This window comes from Pelophylax lessonae, assembly GCF_965119305.1.
Source record: "Pelophylax lessonae genome assembly, chromosome: 9".
In the NCBI taxonomy this organism is placed as follows: domain Eukaryota; kingdom Metazoa; phylum Chordata; class Amphibia; order Anura; family Ranidae; genus Pelophylax; species Pelophylax lessonae.
In genome coordinates, this window is record NC_138776.1 from 109,646,793 (window position 1) to 109,668,580 (window position 21,788).

At 39.9% G+C, this 21,788-nt stretch overlaps 1 protein-coding gene across 1 annotated transcript in view; it reads right to left on the minus strand.

The window, feature by feature from the left end:
• Nucleotides 1-21,788, minus strand: part of ZNF365 (zinc finger protein 365) — a 46,063-nt gene that overhangs the window by 23,492 nt on the left and 783 nt on the right. The window contains exon 2 of the mRNA XM_082266784.1: nt 6,411-7,154. Coding sequence (XP_082122910.1) covers nt 6,411-7,154 — 744 coding nt within the window. The remainder of the gene's footprint in view (nt 1-6,410; nt 7,155-21,788) is intronic.

The window sequence follows — 21,788 nt, forward strand, 5'->3', positions numbered from 1 at the left end:
TCAGCAGTCCACTGGCGGCCCTGGAGGTAAGTGCTTTAAGCTTTTTTATGGAGGACACTAGACAGCTACAGGATTCAATAGCAGAATTTCCTACCTCCAACCAGCCAGTCTTAGACACTACACTTAAAAACATCCTGGTATCCCTACGCAGTACCCTGCGTTCTGATATCATGTCCTTGGCACAACAATTCAAAACAGAAGTTTCAGCAGTGAGTGACAGGGTGACCCACATGGAGTCTAAGATGGAGGAATTCACATCCACATTTAATGAAATGGTAGATTACCACAATGAGAGAGAAGATAAGTTGCACTGGTTAAAAGCAAAAATGGCCGACCTGGAGGACAGATCCAGGTGGAACAATGTCAAAAATTAGAGGAATACCTGAATCGATTAAACAATCGGAATAGCAAAAATATTTCTCTAATATCCTAAAAGGAGGCACTCCCAGAGGCTCCCCTAGATGAACTCGTAGTGGACCGCATACATAGCCTACCAAAGCCCAAGAACCTACCTCACCAACTTCCTACAAATACTATCGCAAGAATCCACTTCTACCATACAAAAGAAAAACTTATGCAAGTTACCAGACACAGGGAGAATTTGCCTGAAAGCTAGCAGGATCTGGCGATCTTTGCAGATCTGTCAGCTTACACTACGCAGCAAAGAAAACAACTAGCCACTATCACAAAGCCTCTGAACAATCACCAGATTCCATACTGCTGGTTGTACCCGGCCAAGCTCCTGGTAACAAAGGGTGACAGAGATTACCATCACATGTGTTCCAGAAGGCATACGTCTCCTCCGTGAGTGGGGCATTCAAGAACCCGAAGCCAAAGTGGAGAAAGCTCACCAATATCTACTGGAGCTCCCCGGGCCGAGTCAGAAGGAGATGCTGGGTGACTCTGCAAAATGAACATAACTACTACTTTTCACAGCTCCGGTAAGCCAGCTGAGCAAATTAAAGTTATTGCTTTTTGACCCCCCTTGATAAAGCGGTGTTAAAATCCGCACAGATTCCACAAGAATCGTACATTTTTTTTGTTCTCTGTTATCCTAGCGCGACACTTATGTTTACACCTTGTTGCCACACCGGCCTACAATGGCATTTAAAATTACTTCACTTAATGTTAAGGGCCTAAACAGTCCTGCAAAAAGGCACATGACTTGGAAAGACAACCTCCATTTCACCACTGCCTCTTTCCCAACATTTTTTTAGCCACTGCACCTAAAAGGAAAGGAGGAGTAGCAATTGCAGTGAAAAACACATTATCATTCAAACAACTGGAACTGATCTTGGATGATCTTCGCAGATACACATTCTTGATCTGCAAAATCAACAACAAAGTATACACGTTGGTAAACGTCTACTTGCCCACTGAAAAGCAAATCACCTTTCTCAAAAAACTGTGGAAGTTGATATCCACCAAAAGGTAAAGGCCACACAATCTTGTGCAAGGATTTCAACATGACTCCAAGCAAGCAAGGAGCTTGATCTCTCCCCCACCTCATTGAAACGCAATTATAGAGCAACTTTAGCTCACTTTATCAACTCGCCTAACCTGTTTGATGTATGGCGTTGCCAGCATGCCGCAGAAAAAGACTTTACTTTCTTCTCTCAGGTCCACTATTCTTACTCGAGGATTGATCTATTCTTGGTAGACAAGTTTTTGCTGCAAAACTTTACTAAATCCGAAATCCATACAACAACGTGGTCAGACCATGCCCCTGTGTCCATTAGCATGGGGGGTATCCACACTGAGACAAGAGCAAAAAGATGGAGAAAACAATGCCTCACTATTCTCCCACCCAGAATATAAAAAAACAAATAGCTAAGGAGCTAACAGAATTATTTTTATTTCACTCTCTCTCGGTGTCAGATTCCTTCACACTTTGGAACTCTCATAAAGTGTTCTGTGGTTAAAAAACGCAGGGCTCAACACCTTAACGACTTGCTACATAAAATACAACACTTAGAAACTTCCAACAAAAATTCTACTTTACAAAAAATTAGAGAAAACGAATCCAGGCTACGCATGAATTGCAAACCCTTCTTATTAACCAACACGATCGCTATTTCAGAACGATGAAAGCTACTTCTTACAGATATGGAAACAAGGCTGGTAAATTTTTGGCCAACCAAGTAAAAGATAAACTCATCAAACAAAAGATTACTTTTATTATAGATCCCTCTACTGGCCAAAAAGTGATAAATCCCAAAGAAATAGTCAATGCCTTCAGTACATACTATGGTTCATTGTATCCATTGTATCATTTACAAAAAGACCCAAACACTCCCCAGCCATCTACAAAACTCATAAGTGACTTTTTAGCCACAATATCCTAATGCCCCATACACACGTGCAGATTATCTGCAGACTTTTGTCTGCAGATTTACCTTTTCTATGTAGTGCAAGGGCCTGCCGGATTGCATACAAATTGAAAGTGTTTAGGTTTGACCTCATATTATATGGTTTTGGTAAGTCTGCAGACAAAAGTCTGCAGATAATCTGCACGTGTGTATGGGGCATTACTCTCACTTCAGCAACCAGACTTAAATGCACTTACCTCACCCTTCACTATTCAAGACGTAGAGACAGCCATCAAGAAACTCCCACATAACAAATCACCGGGTCCTGATGGATATTCCTCAGAGTACTACAAATCTTTTACTTCTACTCTAACACCGTATTTATTGCAAGTCTTTAATGTGGCGGCCTCTGAAGCTTAATTTCCACCAAAAATACCTAACACTACCATAGTGACATTACTGAAACCAGGAAAAGACCTGATAACACCGCAAAACTTCTGACCAATATCATTATTAAACGTTGATGTTAAGCTGTATGCAATGATATTGGTGGGAAGACTAGCCAGGTTTCTTTCATCTCTGATAAAACAAGATCAAGTGGGGTTTATTTCTGGCCATCAGGCCCCTGATGCAACTAGACAGATGATAAATATCATTCATTGGGCTGCAAAATCGGGGGAACCTTCACTGGGGTTACCTATCAAAGGTCCTGGAAAAATTTGGCCTAAATGGTACAATTAAATCTTCTATTTCAGCTCTGTACTTCACTGCTTCAGCACATGTATTCATGGAGGGAATGTACTCCAAACCATTTCAGATAACAAATGGAACCCTACAAGGTTTTCCATTTTCCCCCCTCATTTTGGCTATGCTTACGGAACTCTTGGCCAAAAAAATTAGATCCCACCCTGATATTTCAGGAATAAACACGAAGAGCAATCAACATACTATTACATTATTTGCTGATGATATAATACTATCCCTATCAAATCAACTTCACTCTCTCCCTGCAGCACATGAGGTCTTAGAGGAATTTACATCCTATATTACAAAACGAACGCCACAAAATCCAACATGATGGGAGTAGAAGTGGGGAACATCATAAAAAAATATCTTACAAAAAATGTTTCCATATCCATGGAACACAAACTCTTTACAATACCGGGGTATCACTCGAACACCCTCTATAACAGGTCTATACACAGCTAACTTCACCACACTCATACCTACCCTACAACAAGGAATGTCCCGACTGCAAAAGTTCTACCTCTCTTGGAAGGGCAGACTAGCAGCATATAAAATCCTATACTATACTATACTATACTATACTATACTATACTATTTCCGCACTTTGCCCATTCATGTCCCGGATACTCTTTTTCTTGCCTACAAGCTCAACTAAATAAGTTTGTCTGGGCTGACCCATTTTTCTTGAATCATTAAAATACTTAGCCCCACCTTTAAACTATGGCAATCAAGAGGCATCAAAACCCTGGATGACCTCCTTAATAAAAGGCCATCTAATTTCATTCAAAAATTTAACACAAACGAATTTGCTACCCGAGACTGAATACTTTACACACAATAGACTTGCTTCCATCCTTCAACATTACCAATTCCATCCTGTTCCTATACTAGAAACAGCGTGGAATTTCTGGAATTCAAAATAATTCAACCTGAAAGGCATTTCTTTATTTTACAACTTATTAAAAGATAAATATAAGTTTGTGAAACATCTACACATGGCTAAATGGTAAACAGAGCTGAAAAAATAATTTACAGATAGTCAATGATTGAAAGCTATTAAATGCAATTATCAATATTCTAAATGTTCAAACTATTGGGAATTGGCCCAGAAAATTCATCTAAGATGGCACTTTACACCATATCTGATTGCTAAATTTACAGCTAACTCTAATGAGTATTGGAGGGGATGTGGCCAGCTAGGAACTTTAACACATATGATGCTACCTACGCAGCTTTTGGGCTACAATATTTAAATTATTATCCCAAGGCACTGGCTGGATGACTAAGCAAAATTTGGAACAAGCCCTTTTAAGTATTCAAGACCAATTGCTATGCACATTAGCCATGCAGCCAGACTAGCAATCATAAAATATTGGAAATCAAAAGGTGGTTCCTAATATAAGAGAGATTAAACACCAAATAAGTGAAATCTACAAATATGAACAAAATACAGCCTACAAGGAGGGTAAAATATTGCAATCTGAAAACCATGGCATCCATGGCGCCCTTTCATTAAAGTCCAATACACCTACTGTAGGTGACAAGATACCAAAATCTTTTCTATTGTTCTTAGAATCTTCTTTTTTTTAAATGTTTTATGTTTAATCGTTATACTCTGTGAAATATCTATTAGTTTATCGCCTTAATTTGAATCTGGCGAAAAGTTATCCAGAGAAGGAGAGTAAAAGTACTTAGTAAAGTACTTCTTATAGCTTATCTAAGTTTAATACTTGTTTATTCTGACTATTGGTTGAAGTAATGTAATAAACTAAAGACACAAAGCACATGACATCATTAAACAAAATAAGCCTTAAAATGATATTCAAACACTTCTCGGATAAGGGATTTTATGTATTATTGCACTTGTAACACACTATCATTAGTTTTGTATAACCTAACTTTTTTTCGTGTTTATATTTTACGCTTCTGTAATGATAAAAAGTTCAATAACAAATATTTTGAAAAAAAAAATGCATCTCTGTAGTCATTACTGCATAATTACATTTATTTTTTTAAATGCAAGCAGTGTAAATACCAGAATTTGAGCCTAATGCATTCCTTGGAGTGTGGGAGGAAGAAGCAGGGCAAGGAGCCAATCAGTGGGGAAAAAAAACAAATGTGAGAGAAACCTTACAAGAAAGGTAGAAGCAACCCTAATTTGAAATTACGCACTGTTATAAGTGGTTACCGTATATTGTGTCAGGAGCAGAGACATACAGGCTCGGACACATTCATTGTTGCCATTAGTGAGAATTTGGTAGATTCACCTGCAACCAGACAGCTATACAGAAGGTGACCATCAGGAAATGACAGAAGGTATCTTTTAGCTCCAGAAAGGTATCCACATTGAAGCACAGATACTAATACTCATTTGAGGGGCAAGGATGGGATGCCCTCCCATAAAGAAGCTGAACATCGCTTCTGAGGCCGCCAAGGTCGCATCCCTGTACTAGGGCTGTCAAGTTGGGCCATCTCCAGAGAGACTGCCCAAACCATAAACAGGGGAACCATCATGGTAGAATGTTCCAATGTCAGAAGTAAAGTAGTGTGGTGGTAAATTGGAATCACCCCATCCAACTTAGGATGTGGCAGTTGACTGTATTGTTGGGCATGGATATATTACTATATCATGTTTTACAGGAAGTTACAGGTGGTGTTTAAATATATTTTTAAATAAAAGGTAGAATAAATTCCTAAATATTTTTTATATTTGTTTTTGTATTCCCCGTTACTGATACACTCAGAATTAAAAAAAAAAAAAGAAAGGTCAGCACTCTGAGACAGGTCCCTATTTCTTTGCACAGTGCGGTCAGTCTAACACCATGAATATGCTTACAGAATGGGAAAGCACTAGAATGACTTTTATGTGATGTTGCTTCTTTAACATCCAATCAGCAAGCTGGGGGAGAAGTTTCTCAGGATGCAGAAGTTAGCCTTTTTTTCGCTACTGTCACCCATCCAATTGATAAGTATCATTATCATGGTTTCAAGGGGGTAGAGCAGGGGTCTTCAAACGATGGCCCTCCAGTTGTTCAGGAACTATAATTCCCATCATGCCTAGTCATGTCTGTGAATGTCAGAGTTTTACAGTGCCTCATGGGATGTGTAGTTCTGCAACAGCTGGAGGGCCGTAGTTTTGAGGATCCCTGGGGTAGAGTGTTAAACTCTGTAGATGGCTAAAGCCTGAAGTTACAAAAGTAAAGTAGGATGCATATACATTAAATGCTGGAATTATGACTTTCCTATGAGTCCTACTTTAACAGAAAAAAAAAAAAAAAACAGAATGTGAAGAACCACAGTGCCTGGAAACCTCCCAAAAAGTAGATACCCTTAATCCCTCTAACTGGTACTTACTCTTCCTTCCTTTGGAGTTCCTGCTCAGATTCTGTTAGTCGCTGGCGAAGAATTGCAATAAGCTCAACAGCCACATCTACTTGACGACTGAGTGCTCTTTCTCTGCGCTGAACCTCCTGCTTCTTCTGAGATAGTTGTAAAAAGGCAGCTCGGACTTCCAGCAATTCTGACGTTTTTTGGCAAAGTTCCTCATTGAGTTTATCAATTTTCTTTTCTATGGTCTTGTCAACATTTTCAGCAAGCTGATTCAGTACAGACTTCTCTTGTGGTTCTAACTGAAACTTAGTACTCATAACAGGATAACCAATAATATAATTGTGGCTTTTAGTTGAATTGTCTGAGAAGGAGCTTTTAACAAGAGGTAAAGGTCGTTCTGATAGTATTTCAATGGGACTGTTGGGTTTTTTGCTCTCGTTCTTTAAGTCATAGAACTTGGGCGAAGTGCTCTTTTGATTTAGTGCATTGTCGATAGAATCCACCTGGCTTTCATTTAGAGGATCTGTGAAATTTTTAAGTTCTGTCTGTTTCAAGGAACAAATAATTCCTGATTGTCCCCAAAAATATCTTTCTTCATAGCTATGCATATAGTCCATATGAGCTCTCAAAGAGGAGAGGCTTTTGAAACGAGAACTTTCTCCACACTGGGGGCAACGAAAAGGCTTATATAGGTTACCATTTCTTACAGAGTCCTGCCACAAGGACTTATTTCCTTCAGATGTTTTCTGTTGCATCACCCCAGCCAACCTGAAAAAAATGCAAAACATACATAACACTTTATTACAGTACATTAAGCATATTGTTAATAATACCATGGGTTAACCGTTACTATGCCCCCTCTGTGTTACCAAAGCACATTGAGGAGTGGGCCAAAGTTTGGCAGTATGAACCCCTTCACTACATTAAGATTCCAGATAACTCTGGGGGTGTTCTTATTACGGCAAGCACCACCAAAAGCAATCATGGTTAGAAACCTAACCTGAATATTAGTATCCCTGTTTCAGCATTTGCAAGAGTGGCTCATCTTCCCCATCTCTCTTCACTCTCTGTTAGAATGAACAGGGACATCTGGTAGAGCAGACCACTCCTGTTCACTGACTTGCTGTTCTCTCCTAGAAACATAGATCTTAAAATGGCCTAGCTCGCAGGAGATGAAAGATCCATTCATTCTTTCTTGAAACATGCACCTTCTGTAATTTTAGCCCCCAATCCAAAAGATGTACAAATATGCAGATATGTGCTCATGGTGAAAACAATTTTTGCCCCGGAGAATTTCTTGTATGTGGTTAACAATAAAATTGCATTCTTGTAGCCATGGCTCAAATCAAATGCAACTCATTAATTTATTGAGTTATATATTGTCACTTGGTTCCTAGAGGTGTTAGGTGGTTGGCCATACCTCATAGCTCTTTAACCATAACTGTGTTCTCCTAGAAGTCAAGTAGCAAATGTTCTTAAAAATAACTGATAATGCCCAAGAGATGGTTCTGATATTGATCACGAGTAGAAGTCACCTGGTGAAACTATCGCAACTAACTTTCACCCCCTTCCTGCCCAGGCCAATTTTAAGCTTTTAGCACTTAGGGAGGGGGGGAGGGGGCTAAAGGGGGCTGCTACACACGGAAGGTTTTTTTTTTTAATCTTAATGAATAGAATGCATTAAGTTAAAAAAAATCCTCTTGACTTTACAATCTATTTAACACTGGTAGCGGTGATTAAAATGATTAGGGCCCCTTTCACACTTGTGCGACCTGTCCTGCGACTTGGGACTGCAAAGTCGCATGACAAGTCATAGTCCATTCATATCTGTGCGACTTCCAGTCGTAACGACTTCAAAGTAGTCCCTGCACTACTTTGGTTTGACTTTGATGAATTTGAGGTCCACAGACATAGGCATTGCTTCAAGTCTAGTCAAAATCACTGTAAAATTGCACGACTTTTAGGTCGCAAAAGTGTGAAAGGGACCTAAAAAAACCTGTTTGCTGTAACTGATTATAAAGTGTAAGCTGGAGTTTGGCTTCAATGAGTTAATGGCCCTAAATCTGCTAATACATTTATTACCACCCTCCCCCCCCCCCCCAAACTGACAAGGCTGCTGTCTGCTATGCCTCCTGTGCTTATTCATCCAGAGTTGTTTCTCACTAATACAGGAGGTGTGTTACTTGACAGATCCCTAGGTGGAAACAAAGGGCAAAAAGCCAAAGAAAATAAAACTGATGCAGCCACCACATCTACTGATTGATAAGCCGCAATGTAATTTATTTTTGGTTTTGGGTTTAATACCGCTTTAATTCATCTCTAGAAAATAACCAATTTTGGTTTATGGATGTGGGAATCAACGGATTAATAGTTCCATAAAAGATCATGTCAGCTCCAAAGTTTGTTCAATCAGCTCTTGAATTCTTCATTATTCTACCTATTCCTACCATTGAGCTGAGCTTTTCTAAAATAGCTAAATGTATGTAAAACAGTCATAATATAGAGGATTATAGTAGAACTACAGTGTAGGCAAATTTTTTTTTTCCATTTTGGACAGAGTAAGGGAGGGTTATGAGAAAAAATGGCGATAACCAAAATGAACTGTGCAAATGGGTGTTCACACTTGAATGTTGTAGGTGTAATACAATACACTAATTGTTGTGAACTTTCAAAATAATCATGAATCAATAACAATAGTTGATCAATAAATAAATAAATAAATAAATATGTGGGAATTTCTTCCACACTGCGAGCTGCAAACAAACAACGTGTTGACGTGATATATGTGGATTTTAAAAGGATATATTGCGCTCAGCAATTATTATTCACAGAAAAGTGCATTAGTGCAAATAAATACAAGTAAATAAATAAAGTCCTTTGTGCTTAAAAACATCAAAGTGATTAATTGTTAACCACAACAGTTGGTAAAAGCACAAGCTTAATATAAATAAGTGAATAAAGTCCTTTAGTGCTTAAAACATCAAAGTGATTAAATGGTTAACCGCAGCAGTAATTAAAAGCATAGATAGAAGTGGCATCTAAAACCTTCACCTCCACACCTTCACCCAGTGCTCTTTAATAAATACTCCTTACCAGAAGGATATGACCCCTTGATTATAGGGGGTCACAATAAGCATTGGTGTCCACAAAGAATCCAGACCATCCACATAGCTTTTCCTCTCACCAGCAAGGATGTATAATCAGGTATTTATGGAACTCCAAGTTACAGGACATATAGGAGTAATAAAAGAAGGCTCTCATGGTGCAGTTTGTCAGCAAAATTGAACATTTTATTAATACATATTGCACTTACTACATTTCATAAGAAATTCCGCCTTGAATACAATCTTAATTCTAGGTTTTTGGAGTGTTGAACGCCGCTCCGCGCTTGCTTTCCGCCAACCTGGAACTCTACGGTCTCACGTTCCCGGCGCACGTTTCATCAGGCCGTGCTGACGTCATGTGCTTTTACCAACTGTTGTGGTTAACAATTAATCACTTTGATGTTTTTAAGCACAAAGGACTTTATTTATTTACTTGTATTTATTTGCACTAATCCACTTTTCTGTGAATAATAATTGCCGAGCGCAATATATTCTTTTAAAATCCACATAAGGGAGGATTATACCCAGTCAGATTTTTTTCACCATCTGTGTCCCATTGCGGAGATTTCCCTTCACTTCTTGTCAAATAGCCAAACAGGAAGTGAAAGGAAATCCCTGCAGATTAACCACTTTAGGACTGCTCACTGTGCTGCTACTGCGGCACGGTGGCAGCCCTGGGTCCAACGCCATAGACCTACGTCGCTGGACTCCTAGCTGTCTCGGCGGCTCGCTCCCACTCTGTTTAGACACACCAGGAGTCAGGCCAGAGGAGGAGAGGCGGCGATCACCGTCTCTCTTCCCCGATCGTCGGGGAAAGTGTGAGAAGATCCGCCCGCTTGTGTAAACAAAGCAGGCGGATCTTCTCTGTGACAGACAGGGAGAGATAACAGAATTCAGCATAGCTGAACCTGCGATCTCTGTCTGTGTCACAGAACCCCCTCCCCCTACACACGTCAGTAAGCATGAGGCATACATTTAACCCCTTGATCACCAACAGTGTTAACCCCTTCCCGGCCAGTGTCATTATTACAGTAAAAGTGCATATTTTTAGCACTGATTACTGTAGTAATGTCACTGGTCCTCCCAAAAGTGTCAAAAATGGCAGTTACAGGTCCAATTTGTCCGCCGCAATGTCGCAGTCCCGCAAAAAAAAAAAAAAAATTGCAGATCACCGCCATTACTAGTTAAAAAAAAAAAAAAACCAATAAAAATGACAAATCTTTGCCTTAGTTAGTAAACGCAATATAAAATGCAATCAAAATACGCTTATTGCAATTTTTTTACGATAAGTATGTAGCAGAAAACAAATTGGCCTAAATTGTTAAAAAAAAAAAAAATAATAATTTTCAGGGAATGTTATGCAGTCAGGTCATCGACACAATTCTAATCTTTTTGGCTCTATACACCACCACAATGGATTTGAAATGAAAAAAAAAACAAGATGTGCTTTAACTACAGACTTTCAGCTTTAATTTAAGGATATTTACATCCAAATCAGGTAAACGGTGTAGGAATTACAACAGTTTGTATATGTGCCTCCCACTTTTTAAGGGACCAAAAGTAATGGGCCAAATTAACAATTATAAATCAAACTTTCACTTTTCAATACTTGGTTGCAAATCCTTTGCAGTCAATTACAGCCTGAAGTCTGGAACGCATAGACATCACCAGACGCTGGGTTTCATCCATGGTGATGCTCTGCCAGGCCTCTACTGCAACTGTCTTCAGTTCCTGCTTGTTCTTGGGGCATTTTCCCTTCAGTTTTTGTCTTCAGCAAGTGAAATGCATGCTCAATCGGATTCAGGTCAGTTGATTGACTTGGCCATTGCATAACATTCCACTTCTTTCCCTTAAAAAACTCTTTAGTTGCTTTCGCAGTATGCTTTGGGTCATTGTCCATCTGCATTGTGAAGCGCCGTCCAATGAGTTCTGAAGCATTTGGCTGAATATGAGCAGATAATATTGCCCGAAACACTTCAGAATTCATCCTGCTGCTTTGTCAGCAGTCACATCATCAATAAATACAAGAGAGCCAGTTCCATTGGCAGCCATACATGCTCACGCCATGACACTACCGCCACCATGCTTCACTGATGAGGTGATATGCTTTGGATTATGAACAGTTCCTTTCCTTCTCCATACTCTTCTCTTCCCATCACTCTGGTACAAGTTGATCTTGGTCCCATCTGTCCATAGGATGTTGTTCCAGAACTGTGAAGGCTTTTTTAGATGTTGTTTGGCAAACTCTAATCTGGCCTTCCTGTTTTTGAGGCTCACCAATGGTTTACATCTTGTGGTGAACCCTCTGTATTCACTCTGGTGAAGTCTTCTCTTGATTGTTGACTTTGACACACACACACCTACCTCCTGGAGAGTGTTCTTGATCTGGCTAACTGTTGTGAAGGGTGTTTTCTTCACCAGGGAAAGAATTCTTCGGTCATTTACCACAGTTGTTTTCCGTGGTCTTCCGGGTCTTTTGGTGTTGCTGAGCTCACCGGTGCGTTCTTTCTTTTTAAGGATGTTCCAAACAGTTGATTTGGCCACACCTAATGTTTTTGCTATCTCTCTGATGGGTTTGTTTTGTTTTTTCAGCCTAATGATGGCTTGCTTCACTGATAGTGACAGCTCTTTGGATCTCATATTGATCGTTGACAGCAACAGATTCCAAATGCAAATAGCACACTTGAAATGAACTCTGGACCTTTTATCTGCTCCTTGTAAATGGGATAATGAGGGAATAACACACACCTGGCCATGGAACAGCTGAGTAGCCACTTGTCCCATTACTTTTGGTCCCTTAAAAAGTGGGAGGCACATATACAAACTGTTGTAATTCCTACACCTTTCACCTGATTTGGATGTAAATACCCTCAAATTAAAGCTGAAAGTCTGCAGATAAAGCCCTATTTTGCGATTCAGCACTGCATTACTTTAACGGACAATTGCCCAGTCGTGCGAAGCTGTACCCAAATACAATTGATGTCCTTTTGCATCTTGTTTGTTTCATTTCAAATCCATTGTGGTGGTGTATAGAGCCAAAAAGATTAGAATTGTGTTGATGTCCCAATATTTATGGACCTGACTGTATATCACAATGTGAAAAAAAATTGTTTTTTTTTTTTCAAAATTGTCGGTCTTTTTTACAAAAATTAAAAAATCGCACGGGTGATCAAATACCACCAAAAGAAAGCTCTATTTGTGGGGAAAAAAAGGATGTAAATTTAATTTGGGTACAGCATCACACTACCGCGCAGCAATTGTCAGTTAAAGTAACGCAGTGCCGAATCGCAAAATATGGCCTGGTCAGGAAGGGGGTAAAATCTTCCGGTCTTAGTGTGGATAAAAATACACTCATTGAGAATTTTTTTGTCAAAGACATGTAGCTAAATACATTTTGGCCTAAATATATGACAAGTAGAAAATGTAAATTTTTCGCAAAAGTTTTGCTATTTTTTTATTAATATCGCAAAAAATAAAAAGCACAGAGGTGATCAAATACCACCAAAAGAAAGCTCTGTTTGTGGGAAAAAAAGGAAATTTCGTTTGGGTACAGCATTGCATGACTGCGCAATTGTCAGTTAAATTCGCGCAGTGCCAAGTTGAAAAAAGTGGCCTGGTCATTGAGCAGCCAAATCTTCCGGGGCTAAAGTGGTTAAGGGAACCCCCAGGTAACCAAAACCAGTGTCCCCATTGGAAGATTTCCCTTCTATTACTTTTCTGGGGACAACTCAAATTTTGGGATTTTCTTTTACTTTAATTTTCAATGATAATGGTAAACAGGACAAATAGAGAGGTTGAATCTCCCTAAGGCCCCTTTCACACTTTTGCGACGTGTCGCATGACAAGTCAAACTCCATGATTTCCAATGAGTACCATTCATATCTGTGCGACTATAAGTTGCAACAACTTCAAAGTAGTCCCTGCACCACTTTAGTCTGACTTTGATGTGTTTTGAGGTCTACAGACCTTTAAGATCACGCAGACATTGCTTCACGTCCAGTCAAAATATCACTGTGAAATCACACAAGTGTAAAAGGGGCCTTATAGGGAAAACAGACAGCAATTTAAAAAAATAAATAAATAAATAAAAATAAGAAAGATACAATCAAAATACAAATTATTAATTAGAGCCAAGTCTCTGAAAAACATTTTACCTACTTGCCGACCAGTCGCTGTAGTTTTACTGCGGCAGGTAAGCTCTATTGCACGAAACAGTGTACCTGTACGTCACTTCGTGTAACAGATAGTGGGGTCAATTGGCCAGAGGGGGAGCCAATCAGCGGGTCCTGCGGACGCGTTGTTCACCAGGTACCCCCGACCGTTCCCCATGGAGACAGAACATCGGTCTGCCAATGAAGACACAACAGACCGCTGTTCTGTCAGAGATGAACACAGGGATCCTGTGTTCCTGTTATTTAGGAACACAGGTCTCTGTGTTCATCCAGTGAGTACAACCCCCATACAGTTAGAAAGCACTCGCTAGGAGCACACTTAACCCTTTGATCGTCCCTGGTGTTAACCCCTTTCCTGCCGGTGTCATTAGTGCAGTAACAGTGCATATTTTTAGCACTGATACTGCAGTATTGTCACTGGCTTCCCCCAAAAGTGCCAGGTGTCCGATTTATTCCCGTAATGTCGCAGTCCCACAAAAAAAAAAAAAAAAAGAAACGCTGATCGCCGCCATTACTAGTAAAACAAAATTACATAAATCTTCCCCCTAGTTTGTAGACGTGATAACTTTTGCTCAAACCAATCAATATACACTTATTGGAATTTTTTTTTACCAAAAATATGTGACAGACTACAAATTAGCCTAAATTGATGAAAAAATGTATTTTTAAAACTTTTTTATTGGGAATGTTTTATAGCAAAGAAAAAAAAAATATATATATATTATATATATATATATATATATATATATATATATATATATATATATATATATATATATATATATATATATATATATATATATATATATTGGTGTAAAAAGAAAAGTGCGCTGGTCTGTGATATGCTGCTCCCAGATGAAAAATAATAAGTGATAGGTGATAGGTGGTGCGCTATATCAATAGATTGTGTATATTTACAAACAATAAACAATAAATAAATGCAACCTCAAAATACAAACAAAATGTATTGGTGCAAAATATATGGTGTATAAGTCCCAAGACACAACCCTGTCAATAGTAGAACCACCGACAGTGGTGTATTGGTGACAGGTGATGATTAATTCAAATAGGTGACTTGAAATTCCCTCCACCTGCTGGAATTCCTCCTTACCGGACGGAATAGAGTAAGTGCTTTTCTATTGCAAAAATGTACGATCCCGGTGCTCAAATCAAAACAGAGTGCTCCCCACCGTGCATACACAAGAGCCCGTCAGGCCTCTTACCGGATAAATAAGGATGCTATGCACTGCTCACTGCTCTCAGATCCAAACGATGCTAGCAGTCACAAATGGATGTAGAAGTCATGCACCGCTCTACTGTTCTCGGTCGAGTATGTTTCTATATCCAAACAGTGCTCATAGCCACTTGTTATGAGTGATTAAGAGGATCGTTTCATTCCAGCATCACATGTAAAAGAATAACTGCTAATGGTGCATTACCCTTGATATTGCTTTATTGAAATACAAGATTGCACTTACATGTATGAGGGATGAACTTCACAAAAAGATTACAAAGCGTTGAGGGATTCCTATGTTTAGCCTGGGTCCGGCTGCAGCTCGGATCCTAAGCGACGTGGTGACGGCACGCCTCCTGCCTGACGCGTTTCCACTGATTGGCTATCTTCAGAGAAAGGAGGTTCTATATATATATATATATATATTTTTTTTTTTTTTTTCAGAATGTTGCTCTTTTTTTGTTAATAGTGCAAAAAATAAAAACCTCAGGATGTGATCAAATACCACCAAAAGAAAGCTCTATTTGTGGGAAAAAAAAGACATCAATTTTATTTGAGTACAGAGTCGCACGACTGGGCAATAGTCAGTTAAAGTAATGCAGTGCAGAATTGCAAAAAATGACCTGGTCATTAAGGGGTTAAAACCTTCCGGACCTTAAGTGGTTAAATACATTTTTTTTATCATAAGTAAGTCTCAACATTAAGACTTATTGCATATTACCATAACTGTGCCTTACCCTGGCCTGAAACCAGCAGATATTTCCCTGAGAATGACCATCTCAGAGATATGTAATCATCACCTGTAGCATAGGCCCCAGTGCCCCCTTCAGGCCCCTTTCGCTCGACTGTTGCAATCAGATCTGCCTGTCAGTTACTCAGGTGGATCTGATCAGACTGTCCATTCACCCCTATGGAGCACCGGATGTAAATGGACTTGTGTCTCTTTACACCCGCCTACCCCAACTCCATTCCATCCACTATAAACAAACAGAAGGGAATCCGCCCTCCATGCAGGCAGATTGGATTGGAGGTAGTAGGGTATACAGACAGAATTTTCATTCAAATTGCGCACCATACGTGCGCCCATCGAATTTGAGTAATCGGGCATGTTGGAAATTTTTTGAAAAACAAACAAAATTTGAAACAATGATGGGGGAATCGTGCGGGAAATACAATCAGGAAAGAAATGAGCTGTGACCTTGAAAGAAAAGAAGATTCCTGGTCACAAAATGTATTTTTTTGTAGCAATATGAGTTGAACTTAAAGGCTTGGTGGGTCGAATTTCAAAATCAATTGTGGCACTGTCAGATTACAAAATGCACAAAATGTCTGAATTTCAAAGGAAAATTAGTTCAGGAATTTGACCCATGAATGGCCTTCATTAAGGTTAATGTAAAGTCTTGTTTTTTTTTTTCTATTAACCACTTCCCGACGATCCACCGCCTATTTACTGCGGCAGGGTGGCTCTCCTGCGCAAACCGACATAGACCTCCGTCGGTCGCGTGTGGGAAGCTCAGGGGCGGGCGCCCTTCCCCCCCATTCGGCAGCGGGGAAGCCGATGCACGCGTCAGTCGGCTCCGATTGCCACCTGACACCAGCGATCATTCCCTGCTGAAAGAGGACGGTCGGCTGTTGTAAACACAGCTGACCGTTCTTCTCCCTGAAATGATCATAGAGCTCATGTGACCCTTCTATATAGGATCACATGTCTCTATGGTCATTTCACAAGCCACGCCCCCCCACAGTTAGAATCACTCCCCTAGGCTCACATTTAACCCATTAAGCACACATAGAGTTAACCCCTTCCCTGCCAGTGTCATTATTACAGTAACAGTGCATATTTTTACTGTAGTAATGTCACTGGTACCCCCAAAAGTGTCAAAAATGTCAGTTAGAGGTCCGATCTGTCTGCCGCAATGTCGCAGTCCCGCAAAAAAAAAAAAAAACGCAGATCGCCGCCATGACTAGTAAAAAAAAAAAAAAAAAAAAACACAACAATAAAAATGACATAAATCTTTCCCATAGTTAGTAGAGGCGGTAACTTTTGCGCAAACCAATCAAAATACGCTTATTGCGATTTTTTTTACCAAAAATATGTAGCAAACAAATTGGCCTACAATGTTAAAAAAATTTGATTTTCAACCACTTTAGCCCTGGAGGATTTGGCTGCTCAAAGACCAGGGCCTATTTTGCGATTCGGCACTGCGTGACTTTAACGGACAAGTGCGCGGTAGTGCAAAGCTGTATCTAAACAAATTTGACGTCCTTTTTTCCCCACAAACAGAGCTTTCTTTTGGGAGTATTTGATCACCTGTGCGATTTTTATTTTTTGCGCTATAAACAAAAAGAAGAGCGACAATTTTGAAAAAAATAACAATATTTTTCTCATTTCTTTTATATGAAATTCCCCAAAAAAAATGTAAAAATCAAAATTTTTTAACATTTTAGGCCAATTTGTTTTCTGCTACATATTTTTGGTAAAAAAAAAAAAAAAAAAAAAAAAAAAAAAAAAAAAAAAAAAAATCGCAATAAGCGTATTTTGATTGGTTTGCGCAAAAGTTATAGTTTACTAAGATTTAGGTCATTTTTATTGTTTTTAACTAGTAATGGCGGTGATCTGCGGGCAGATCGGACCCTTGACTGACATTTTTGACACTTTTGGGGGTACCAGTGACATTACTACTGTCAAAATGACACTGGCAGGGAAGGGGTTAACTTTATTGGTGATCAGTGGGTTGAATGTATCCCTAGGGGCGTTATTCTAATTGTCAGGGGGCGTGGCTTGTTAGATCATAACAGAGACATACGATCCTGCTGCATAGCCTCTGTCTTGATCTAAGGGAGAATGACAGACGGCTGTGTTTACATCAGCCGTCTGCCTTTCTCCCTCTCCTGAGCGAGATCACGAGTGGCCGGCGGACATAGGAGCCACCGGTCACACATGCGGGGATGCCCGTGAACGAGTGGGGGCGGGATCGCACCTCCGGCGGCGTGCGCTCGCCCCCTACAGGCTCCTGGGCGAGCGTTGTAGTACTACGTAGATTTGCCCAGGAGAGGCTGACTGCCGCAGTAAATATACTGTGGGCGGTCAGCAAGTGGTTACATTTTTTTTTGAGAATATCATATAGCAGAATGTGAAAAATATTGATTTAATTTCAAAATTGAAGTTTTTTTTTTTTTTGTTTATAGCGCAAAAAATAAAAATCGCACAGGTGATAAAATACCACCAAAAGAAAGCTCTGTTTGTGGGAAAAAAGGGGCATCAATTGTATTTGGGTACAGCTTTGCACGACCGGCCAATTGTCCGTTAGCAGTGTCGAATCGCAAAATAGGGCCTGGTCATTAAGGGGGCAAATCCTTCCGGTCTTAAAGTGGTTAAAATAACAAACATGTTATACTTCCCTCCTCTAAGTAGTTGGTTTTGCACAGAGCAGCCCAGATCCTCCTCTTCTCGGGTACCTGGCTGGAGCTCCTGGCCCCTCCCTCCTCAAATGCCCCAACAGCAAGCAGTTTGCTATGGGGGCACCCGAGGCGCAGCTCCACCCCTGACCCCGCCCCTTGCTCTCCTCATTGGATAACTGAGTTTGATTGACAGCATTGGGAGCCAATGACGCCGCTGTTGTGGCTCTGCAACTCAGGAGGGAGAGTCCCAAATGGTTGAGGAATTGGTGGACATCACTGGATCGAGAGGGGGCTCAGGTAGGTATTAGGGGGCAACTTGGGTACAACCAGTAAGTCAGATTTTTAGCATGTGAATATTGCCAGTGGCTATAGCCGCAAGCAGTAATCACTGAGTTCTCCGGGCAGGGACGGCTCCCTGTAACCCCTATGTGGGAGAACACAATAGCTCTGCAGAAGAGATTCCCCCCATTACCATGGACCGTGTTGATGGGGGAATCAAGCAATTTTCTTTCCTGCAATCCGTCTTTGCAGAAAAGAAAATCACGTAATCTTTGGCCTGCTTAATAGTGGATGTTTCCAATTACTTTCAAGGGGGTACCCATAAATAGCTAAAATCCTTGCCTGAATCCTTGGTCACCAAATTCGGTTGGGATTGGAATTTTTGGCCATCTATTAGAAGATTTTGCAGTTACTATTGCCTTAAGGTATGTAAATCATGAGTAGTACATCCATTTTTACATTCTTTTTCATGCACTCCCACAGACTTCAATTGGCCAGAAAAATATAACTAAACGCAAAACTTTTTTTTTTTTTTTTTAGATTTGGATAAAGCGGAGTGGAGAGGGCTTAGAACACCTATTCGATTTTTATTGCTACCTCTGCCTCCATTAGGGAGATGCATCATCTCTATTTGCCCTGTTTACCTTTATCATCAAAAGTGAAAGTAAAAGAAAACCCTAAACTTTGGGTTGTCCCCAGAAAAGTAACAGGCTGGAAATTTTCCAATGGGGACACTAGTTCTGGTGAGCTCAGGGTCCCCAAGGAATTCCCTTTTTTGCAGGGATTTTATCCCACTTCCTGTTTGGCTATGGGACAGGAAGTGGAGTTAAATCTCCCCAATGGGACGCAGATGGCAAAAAAAAAAAAAAACTGACAGGGCTTATATTCATTCATTAATATATCAGAAAAAAAAAAAGGTTTTGCCTAAAGTATACTTTAGGTAAATGCATATAATACTGTATTGGACTTGCCTTTTTTTTTTTTTTTTTTTTTTTAAACAACAGAGCGCAGAGGTGTGAAAGGCTTCATTGGAATCAATGTATTTTCATGAGCCATCCACATCTATGCACTGTTTAAAATGAGGCAAGTCTGAGTAAAAATGCATAAGTGTGAACCAGGCCTGAACTTACTATTTTTGCTAAATTTAAAAAAACAAATAAATAAATAAATAAAATATTCACAACAATAATAAAACATAAACAACTAAACTTTTTCAAATACTAAAAGAAAAGGCAAAAGTTTCAAAACAAACTGTGGAGGAAAAAAAAGTGGCTTTTAACATGGGTTGAAGAAGTTCTGCCACATAAGCACCAAATCCTGTACTAAATAAATATTTTTTGCAGCCGGTGTATATATTTAAACATCCACAAGCATAATATACGACGTGTGACACATGTAATCAGTTGTATATTGATCATGCAGTATTGCAGTCATTGGCCTACAAGCGCATAAAATTGATCTGTGCAGCAGGGTTAGTATTATTTACGATTACACGTGTCCTCTGCTGGACAGTCAAGCTGAATTCCGGGTTAGGGAAATATGATGTAAATACATCACACGTGTATCATTACTTGTATATTGGTGTGCTTTGTTTATTTATTACGGGTGTGTTTAGCAATCCAGTGTGAAGCTTTACCTCTGTGCAGGAGCTTCCTATAATAGAGACTGGTCAATGCTGCTCTCTCTCCCTGTGCAGGGTGACTGGTCTGGTCTCCGCCCCCTCCTGTAGTTTTGAGCAGGCAGCCTGTAGTGGGTGAAGCCTGCTGGGTCCCTCCCACAGCTCTGCTCTCGTCACAGGCTGTGCACAGTGGTCTCTGCTTCTTTTACAAGGTAATATCTGAATTTGCAAAGGTATTTGGTGCACACAACATTTTTCAATCTTCTCGGGCTACTGAAAAATACATTTGTGCCCGGAGTTTAGCTAATTTACACCACAATCTACATGTCAGTGTGTAATTCCATATGCATGTTTACATGTGTTTGTGGTAGAGCTGCACGGTTAATCGTTAAAAGTCACAATCTCAATTCACCCCCCTCCCCTCACCATCTTAAAACAGCAGCATGTCCTCGATTCTTACAGAGCAGAGCTGTTCTCTGCTCATTCACAACTGAAAAAAAATAAAAAAAGAACCTCCAGCAAATGTTTATCAACATTGTTTAGGCTGCTAGATAACTATAAACACAATGTTTTACAGTGTATCATTTTCATTCTTTTAGATTTCCTTTTAGATCAAAGGAATGAACTTCTGTCTGTAATGGAGATCCGTTTAACCTTTTAGGCCCCTTTCACACACTCCGTCCGTCGGACAGAGTCCGTTTTTCTCAGCGGGGGATCGATCCGCCGATCCCCAGTGGGGAGGATTACAGCTGTGTCTCCGCGCTGTGTGCAGAGACACAGCTGTCAGTTCCCCATGCATCTCTATGGGGGAAATCGGATCTCATCCGATCCCATCCGATCCACTGGATGGATAGAAAATAGGGTTTCCATCCGCCCAGATTTGACGGATCGGATGTCAGCGGACATGTCTCCGCTGACATCCGATGCCCCATAGGGATGCATGGGGGGACCGTTCAGATCTGCCAAAAAAACGGACAGGCTGATCTGAACGGTCCGCCTGTGTGAAAGAGCCTTTAAAGAGTAAGCCTTTTCCGACACTTGTTGTATACAAGTTAAAATCCGTATTTTTTGCTAGAAAATTACTTAGAACCCCCAAACATTATATATATATATATATATATATATATATATATATATATATATATATATATATATATATATATATATATATATATATTTTAGCAGAGACCCTGGAGAATAAAATGGCGATTGTTGCAATCTTTTATGTCTCAATGTATTTGCGCAGAAGTCTTTCAAACGCATTTTGGAAAAAATACACTTTATAAATTAAAAAAACTAAACAGTAAAGCCCAATTTGTTCATATAATGTAAAAAAATGATGTTACCTTGAGAATCGTGATCTTTATCCTAAGCAAAAAAATTGTTACTTTCTCTTTCTATCCAGAATCTTGCTTGTTTTGGGGGCGACAGTGTGGCAATTTGGCACGCGACAACTGTGGCAAAATTGCAGCGCAATTGGGGTGCCATTAGATGTATGTGAATAGAGCCTTACGCATCACACGTTTTGCAGCGATATGGAATCGTGACGATTCTGCCCACGATCAGGTGTTTACATGTAGTTATAGTACTTTC